At 56.7% G+C, this 9,101-nt stretch overlaps 1 protein-coding gene across 1 annotated transcript; it reads right to left on the bottom strand.

Moving 5' to 3' along the window:
- Nucleotides 1-767: 767 nt before the first annotated feature.
- TMEM125 (transmembrane protein 125) lies at nucleotides 768-2,400 on the bottom strand. The gene is made up of 2 exons (XM_081085764.1): nucleotides 2,364-2,400; nucleotides 768-2,136 (listed from the first exon to the last, which is right to left on the bottom strand). Exon 2 carries the CDS (start codon nucleotides 1,991-1,993, stop codon nucleotides 1,334-1,336), a length of 660 nt encoding a protein of 219 aa, XP_080941890.1. The 5' UTR covers nucleotides 1,994-2,136; nucleotides 2,364-2,400; the 3' UTR covers nucleotides 768-1,333.
- Nucleotides 2,401-9,101: the final 6,701 nt, after the last annotated feature.

Raw genomic sequence — 9,101 nt, 5'->3', positions numbered from 1 at the left:
GGTTCGCCATCACTGCCCTATTCCTTCTGCTCCCGCGGCTCTCTCCCTGGCTTGGCAACACCCTTGCCCTCATCCAGCAGCTCGGTGTTGTCTCCAGGAGACTGCCTTGATCTCGGCAGCTGGAAGCAATGTTCTCTTGTGGGAGCCCTTATAGGTCTACATTGAACACATCTGGCCCCGACCTCTCTGCTGGCTGAGGTGCTGCCTGTAACCTGCACCTCGTGAAGCAGGAAGTGATGAAACGCTCTTCTGGTGAAACTTTGCCCTGGGCACCCAGGGAGTGGAGATTGATGACCGCACCAGAGACGGGAGATCCCTTCCAGGGTGGACCTCAAGCAGGAAGTGACTCTTAGCACCCAAGGGGGTTTCACACAGCCCTCCTGTGCCCCGGAACCCGGAGTCAGGCCAGCCCGTGCAGCGAGGACACGGACCAGGACCGGGATGTTCCGGTTGCAGAGGCGGGCAGGGAGCAGCAGCCTCCTGAGTCACCAGCTGACAAAACCCCAATACCTGAGGATTCATCGAGAACCAGCACATGAGCTAATGGCAAGGACCCCCTGCCCTCTCTGGGCCCAGAAACCCACCATCTTCCCGAAGCTGAGCACCCCTACGCCCCCTCTCCCCTCGGCTTCACAGCAGCTGAGAGGAGGAACCACAGGCCTTACTGAGGACACCTGCAGGCGCTTTGGGCACGGAACTGGGATGGGGTGGGTGTGAGAGAGGGGAAGGAAGGTCTCTAGGTGAGCTGGGATGTAAAGACAGTGACAGTAACAAGCAGCCACCACTTTTAATGCACATCTGTAACGTACCCCGTCCTTCCATACTCGGTCCTCAGAATTGATGACCACAACCATGACTCTCAAAAACTGAGACTCAGAGAAGCCGAGTCACTTGCCCAAGTTGCCCAGCTGGGAAGTGGTCGAGGGGGATTCCAACGCAGGCCTGTCACGCCCCGGAGCCCACTCCGCCACCAGTGATTCTCCTAAATGAAGACTTGCTGGTGCGGCCTCCGGGGTGGGCAGCAGTCACTCCTGGGTAAGTCCCTGATGAGTGCGAGAGGGCAGGATTGGCTTGGAGGGGTGTTGGGAATAGGAGCGAGCCCAGAATCTCCAGGGGCCCCAGATACTTTTCTGCCTGGAGACCCCAGTGCAGACAGGCAGCCTCTGACGGTTCCATGGACACAACACCCAGTTCCAAGAAGACACACACTCACCTTCCCGTAGGGCCGGACCGTCCTGGGGAGGTGCACACACACAGTCACACAAACACACACACTCACATGCCAGCACAGGTCCATGAGGTTGAGGCAGCTGTGGCAAGGGCTCTGGCTGGGTCAGATGAGGCTGGCGATGCTGGATGTGGTCTCATGACGCTGGCCAGCAGAGAGCCGTCCTGAGATGCTGAAGATGCTGCCGCTGCCACTGTGGTCACTGTGCATGGAGGGGGCAGCTGCACGCAGGGGAGGGCAGTGCCCACTCACGCCCACCTGATACACCAGCAAGCCCAGTAGCAAGAGTGAGCCGGAGGCAGCCAGGGCGATGCCCACGGACAGCATGACGGCCAGTGGCCGGGCAGGGGCCGGTGCGGCGGCCAGCCCGGCCAGCGTCAGGCCGGTGACCAGCAGCACCAGGCCACTGAGCAGCACCACGAGGGCGTCGGCACCGCCGCCGCTGCGCAGCAGGGCCACATGTTGGGGCTGGCGTATGCAGTTCATGTCCTGCACGGCTGAGCTCATCAGCTGCTTAACCAGAACCAACAGCGCCAGCAGGCAGAGCACAGTGCCCACTGCCAGCCGCCACTCGCCCGAGCGACTGCTGGTGGAGGCGAGCAGTGCCACGCCGCCTGCCCCGCAGCCAGCCACGAGGCCCACCGCCATGGCAAAGCAGAGTGCCGAGCGCCGCGGCTCCTGGGACCACCATAGCTCCACCTGCTCTGCCAGCACATCTGGGGGCAGCGCCCGGCCCCGCGGGGCAGGCGCCTCTCCTTCCGACATGGCCGGGTCTGGTGGAAGTCAGGGCAGAGGGCAGCACCAGGGTTAGAGGGTACAGATCATGGCCTGGAGCCCCCACCACCTGCTTGGCAGCTGGAAGCCCGAAGTCCTATTCCTCTCACAGTCCAGGGCAAAGGCACCATCATCTGTGAGGGAGAATCACTGTTGTTACCTCGCCAGCCCGCCTGCCCCCCATGGTCTCTCCTGGGGGCTGTGGGGATGATCCCCGGGAATCCTCCCATGTCCCCTGGAACACCACCCAGGAAAGCCCCCTCCCCAGCACTGCTGCTTGGGATGCCTCCCCAATGACCCCAGGAGAGTTTCCCCCTATAAAGCACCCCACCCCTCCAGGGAACCCCCTTCCCCAGCTGACCTCTCTGGCTCTCTCAGTTGCCTGTCCCATCCCGGCTGGCCGAGGGAGCTGGTGCCATGGTGGATGGTGGACGGTGGCCGATGACGAAGAGCCAGAGATAAAGCCTCATTCAGGATCCAACTCACATGGCTTCAGCTGTCACCACTGGCTCCTGGGGGGAGGGTGATGGGGAGAGAGGGGGGTGACTTAACCCTTCTGGAACCAGCAGCCTGACCCTGAATATTCTCTCTTAGGACTGTGGTTCCTTCTCTGCAGGTTAGGATCTAATCCCTAACACCCGCCTTCCCCTAACATCCCATCAAATCTCACAGCCATGGCCACAGGTTCCCGAGTCACCTGTGCCCCTCAAATCCCAATCTCCCTCCCGGGCTCCAGACCCATAAGCCAACTGTCACCTTGATGTCCCATAGTCACCTCTGATGCAACAGGTTCAACCCAAGCTCGTCCTCTTACCCAAACCTGCTCCTCCTCTTGTGCTTGTTCCTCACGTATGCACGTCCCAGGGAGGCCACCTCTCCACATTTCTCCATCCCCTTCCCTGCCTCATCCCCACTGCTTCCGACTCTTTAGCACCCCACTCTTCGCGGGTCTTCTGTCCCCCAGCTCTTCACCCTCCCACTCCCCCACCCCCACCCCCACCCCATCCTCCTCCTCCAAGGTTTTTCTAAAGTTGTGCAAAGGGAAAGAAGGGCTTCGGACCCGAACCCCAGCTGCAGTCCTTACACCATGGGAACTTGGTGAGGGACCTCAGAGTGGTTACTCATTTATTAACATGTCCTGAAGGCGCCAGGCAGCAGGACTGGGCAAATGAAGCAGCCAGGGTCCCTGCCCTCAAGGAGCTTGCAGCAGGTTCAGGCCATAAGTGCTGGGTGCGGATTCGTCAGGAGAGGGTTTTGGGGGAGGGTCAGGGAAGCTCCCTTGCCTTCACCTCTTAGAGCCCCCGGCTCCTTATCTTAAAATCGAGGACAAAACATTTATCTTGAGGGACGAGGCCCAGTCATTTGATATCTCCATTTCAGAATTTCAGTGGGAATTCTGGGGCCCGCACAGATGCCCAGAGCGTGCTTTTTGAATAAAAGAACACAACGTTCCTTCTCTCCTCCAATTCAGGACGGGACTCCTGCTACAGACTTAGGACCCAGGTGCTGGGTCACTTCCGGAATGTGGCTGCGAGGCTGTATGTGGGTTGCACCCCAGGTGAGGCATCAGTCCTGCACAACCCCTCTGCAGGGCCACCCGCAACCAGTAGGAGGGGCAGGTGCAAATGCCCCTGAGGGAGATGGAGAAGGGGCCGTGGGAGGGGCGCTGGTGTCAGGGCCACCTTCCCCGGGGCGGTGACTTCACTGGTCCGAAAGTGCTTGCACAGGTGCGCTGGGACCGCGGGGCCAGGCTGGGGGTGAGGTGGAGGCTCAAAGGTGACGAGCCAGTGGGAGAAGATGGAGGCGGTGGTGGCGGGGGGGCGGTAGGGGGCCCAGGGACACTCACGAGAAGCCTGGGAGCGCTGGATCCAATCCGAGCCCGGCAGGTGGAGCGCTCCAGCTCCGTTTCCGGGGCGGTGCTTCACCTGCCTAACCTGCACCCTGGTGAGCCGGGGAGGGGTGGGCGAGGGGGGGGGGGGGGAGGAGATCAACAACAGGTGTTGCCCAGTCGGGGCTTGAGCTGATTGGCTGACGTGGCACTCCTTCCCCGGGGAGGCATTCCTAGGAAGGGAGGGGCTCTGTCAGCTGCTGTTGGGCTCCAGCGGAATTCCCGGACCTGGGTCGCAGGAGAAATGTCTCTTCCCCCGCGCCTGGGCCCTGACCGTTCCCCCAGCTCCAACCCCATCTTAGATTCAGCCCCAGCTGCAGTTTCAAACCCTAACTAGAACTCCTAGCTCCAACCCCAGATCTTACCCCACATCTTAGCCCCAACCCTGAGTCTTGAAACCTAATCTCAACCCCCAGCCTCATTTGCAAATCTAATTCCTGTCCCATTTCCAAAACCCAACCCTGAATCTAGCTTGGACCTGACCTCAGCTGCAAATCCTGGAATTAGATCCTGGATCCCACTCTCACCTCAGTTCCTGAATCCAGCCCCCAAATCCCAAATCCGGACTCAGACTGAGCCTCTGCCCTAAATTCCACAGCTGGTCCCTAAGCCCCAGTCCCGTGGCACTTTCCCGTGGGCTGAGGCCCCCACAAGCCCCCTGCTCATTCTCCTTCAAAACTCCATCCAATGCCTGACCCCGCCCCCACGGCTCCCTACACAGGAAGGAGGGGTAAAGGCACTTCCTGTGGGAAACAGGAACTCCCTTGCTTAAAACACTTGCAGAATAAACTTCCAGATAAATGCCACACTCCTTCACTGGGCTCACAAGCCCCTGCCATACACACCAGGCCAGCTAATTGCCACTGGTCCCTGCCCTCCAGCCAGAATGCATGTAGTTCAGTTCAGCATGCTCTGCCCTCTGCTCTGCCCTTCCAGTTAGTTCTTGAACCCAGAGTTCCCTCTGCCTGGGATATTTACCACCCCCAGCCTCAGTCTGGCCAACAGGACTTCTTTAACTGAGATGTTACCTCCTCCAGGAAGCCCTCCCTGACTTCAAGTCTGGTGTAGGTGCCTCTTTGGTGCACCCATGGTCCCTGTGCTTCCTCCACAACTGCTCATATTGCATGTGCTGTAATTTTCCTTATTTACTTACCTGTTAGCCTCCACTAGACATGTGGTCCCCAAGGGTACAGGTTTATGCCTATTTTGCTAACCATCATGACCTCAGCAGCCAGCACTGTGCTTGGCACATGGGCAGTAGTCAGTAAATGTTTGTTGAATGAACAGAAGTGTGAACTGACAGGGTTTTGAGCAGGGAGCATGTGAGATGAAGCTCAATAGATGAGCTGCACTGGGCCTTGAATGCCATGGTGAGGTCCTGGGTCTCATCTGAGGAACCGATGGAGGGCCCTGAAGTATAACTCGACATGGTCAGGGCTCTGCTTCTAACAGGTGAGCCTGGCACCACACACCACATGTGCTCTGGGTGGGCTAAGGCGGTTGCTGCTTGGAGCTGGTTGTAGGCCGTCACCCATCTCCTGGATTGAGATCCTTGAAATGAATGTCTCTTGCGCTCTCTCCTCCTGATGTGTTTGAAAGAGACAAGAAAACAAAATCAAAGTTATCTTTCCACCAGCAGCTCACAAAGTACTTATGCTTGACTTGTCCATGCTTCTTCTTGCTTTGTGCTGTGGAGACGATTGGGGGTCAGTCCCAACTCTAGAGCAGTGTTGTCCAGTAGGGATATAACATGAGCTGCATATGTGATTTAAATTTCCAGTAGCCACGTTGAGACAGTGAAAAGAAACAGACACTACTACATTAAACTTTTTACTTAACCCCTAAATATTTTCATTGTAATATACAAATGATTAAATGAGCTATTTCATTTTGTATGAATTATTGAAAATGAGTTGTGTACCTTAGACTAGCCCCGTTTCAAGTGCTCCATCGCCACATGTGGCTTGCAGCTCCCTTACTGGACGGTGCAGCTCTGGGTGCTTCTGTACCTGGGAAAATCTAGGGTAGGCTGACTACTGTGGGGCAGGGCCTCCGGGGGAAACCACGTGGGTTTGCCACTTTGCAAAGCATTATAAAGGTGTCTCCTTCCCTGGGAGGAGCAGGAGAGCGGGGGCCTGGCAGGCTTGCTGGCTGTGTATTCCCCTTGCACATGTCTGATATTTATTTATCTTCCTGATCCCAAGGAGGGGCCAATCCTGGGCAGACCCATGGTCCAGCTGTCCCAGGTAGAGCTGGGCAGGGAACTTATGAAATTTTCCCTCCCTTTCCCCAATCCTGGTCCTGATATGTCTTCTCCTTACCTCTCACTCCAAATCCAGAGCAATGAGAGCCAGGGGGGTCCTACCTGGACACACGGTCATTCCCATGCTCACCAGGGTCCCTCAGGTACTACTGGGAGCAGCTGGTTTGTAATGGCTGCTCACACTCTATATGGGGAAAGATAGACATTGATGCCAGAACCTCCTATGGGGCAGATCTTCGGTGCTGGGAGAACAGGATGCAGAGCAGGCTCAGCTGGGAACTCACATGGTGTGGCCAGAGCTGATGCTGACTCTAGAAGAAGGGCAGGAGAGCACAGGGCGGTCCGGGGCCCAGGCAGAAGGCAGCCTCCAAAGGCACCCGTGGTCACACCAGCATTGAACGAGTCCCCAGAGCTCAGTGATGGACTGCAACCAGAAGAATGAGAGTGGAGTCCACATGCCAATGCCTGGCACTTGAGTGACCAGCAAGGTTCCTAAGGCTGCTGGAGGAGGGGCTGCCAGGCCCACTCAGTGAGGTGTCAACTGGCTGAAGAGACCCTGTGAAGGAGGAGGTGGCACCGTGAGGTGAGACCCTCCCCATGGGGTCAGCACAGGCCAAGTGGAAGGAGGTCTCAGGTGCAGCAGCCACCCAATCAATGTCACCCAACAGGTTGATGTAGGAGCACATAAAACAGAACATGGAGAGGAAAACAAGATTATCCCTCTGGCCCCAGCTTTGCCAGCAAGAAGCTGTGCTCACCCTTGTGCAGCTGAGAAAACACCTTGTGGATGCACTGGCCACAGGGCCAGGCTCTGCTGTGATGGGTTCTCCTTGGCTGGGCTTTCTCCTCCGCCTCCTCCTCACTAGCTGGGCCACAGCCAGCCTCGGGGTTACTAGCAGGTAAGCTTAGCCGGCAGGTGTCAGCGCCTGTTACTTCTGGGTTGGACTCTCCAGAGGTCACACTCCTAAAACTGCCAACACTTGGCCCAGTGCTCTGTTTGGGAGCCTCTCCAGGGCAGGCTTAAGATCATGGGATGTGGAGGCCATTGGGTAGATGGCCTGCAATCCTGGCTCCATCGGTGTGACCCTGCACTAGTGACTTCATTCCTCCTTGGGTTTTGGTTTCCTCATCTGAAACCTAAGGCTCAACTTACAGGTGAAATGTGATATCTTGATCCTAGGGCATTAAGTTGAAAAATCTCATTTGAATGTTGCTACTTCATAGCCACAGCGAATTCATTTCCTTTTGGCCCTGAGAAGAGCCCATTTCTTCCCATGTTCCTGCTTACTGGGTCTTTCCCCCACCCCCACCCCTTTGCTTGGACAACTCCCTCTGGTCCTAACGTCAGGATTCACTTCTCTGCATCTCCACCGCCGCCATGTTGGTTCCAGCAGTTGTCCTCTCCCGTGTGGTCAGCCACAGTGTCCTCCCAACTGGTCCCCTGCCTCCACTATTAGGTCCCTTAATCAGTGACCCACCCAGGTACCCAAGTGAACTTTAAAATCCGACAGAGCCTTGCTTCCATGGAACGAGCGTCTAGGAGAGGCAGCATCTGACAACTGAACGGATCTGTCACAGGGGGTTATGAAAGGAAGCAATGCGGCGGGTGTAATTTAGGTGGGGGCGGGCGGGGGAGGGACAGCCCCTGACATTTCAGTTATCATCTGAAGGATGAGTGGAAGTTCACTGAGTGACGTGTGGAAAGACCTGGAGGCAGGGAAGAACTTGGCCTTTTGGAAGAATTGGAAGGAGGCCAGTGTGTCAAGATCCTGGGAGGTGGTGGGGAGGGACTCTGGGTGGCTCCTCGCTGGCCTCTGTATGTGCCTTCACCACCCTGCACCATCTGGCCCTGCTGACCTCCCCAAACTCATTTTGAGTCGGTTTCCTCTACAAAAGTAAAGGCAAGGTGCTGGCTGGGAATGGAGAAGTCTGACTCCCAGAGCCCATGTACCCAGCATGGCTGTGGTCCTAGTGGGTGAATCTCTCAGGGCCTGAATGTTGTCCTGCTTCCTGGGCCTGGTCTGCAGGAGATGCGCTGGCCACTGTGACAGGGGGTGGGGGTGGGGAATTGCTAAGGAGAGAGAGTCCTGTGTACACTTGGCTTTACGGCCTCTGCCCTGTGCATTCTTTCTGCTCTCCTCAGCCCTCTGGAGAGACTTGCCAAGTGTGACAGCCATGCCTCGGCTCTCACTGGGGAAACTAACTCGAGAGCGATGCCCGGAGCAGATCGGGGAAGTTGGGGAGATGCCTTGGGGACACCAGACTTAAGAGCCAGCAGGGACCAGCAGGGACTGGGGGCTTAAATGCTTGTTATTTGGGTATTAGAAGGTTGCCTGGCCTCCGCAGGTGGGAGAAGACAGGGCCGTCTGGGTATATTGCTTTGCTCTTTAGTGCGTAAAAACTACCTTTTCTGGTATATGTGGCTGGGTCACCCATTATGGGACCCAGAGGAAGAGGTGTCCCCCAGAAATGCAGGGGGGCGGGTAAGACCTTGGAGAACAAGTCTAGAGTGGCATGGAGGTGAGAGAAATAAGGGTGGAGCTCTGCTTGTAATTCTAACAACAGGGTCAGCAGATAAGGGACACTTGAGGGAACTTTGCCATGTTCTTTCTTTTACTCTCATCTTTACACAAATGTAAAAATCCTCAGAAAACCTCCTTAGGCTTCATAAAGGAGGACAAATGATGGAGACTGTGTTGGGTCCTGTTCTGGCTGGCAGAGGAGAAAGCCAGGCCAGACATGCGGGCAGTGATACTTAAAGTGGGAGCAGGCAGCCCATCTGTAGGGCCGAGAGAGGAATGGGTGGCAGGAACCAGCTCCAAGTTCAGTGTGATTTCCACAGGGAGAGGTGGCTTTGGATGAGCTGGAGACACCCCCAGTCCTCAGAGTCCCCCCTTTCCCTTCTTCCTTCCCCAGCTCCTTGGCTAAGCAAAGAGTTGGACACAGTT

Source organism: Myotis nattereri, assembly GCF_964212035.1.
Source record: "Myotis nattereri genome assembly, chromosome: 3".
Lineage (NCBI taxonomy): Eukaryota > Metazoa > Chordata > Mammalia > Chiroptera > Vespertilionidae > Myotis > Myotis nattereri.
This window is presented reverse-complemented; position numbering and strand designations above follow the sequence as displayed.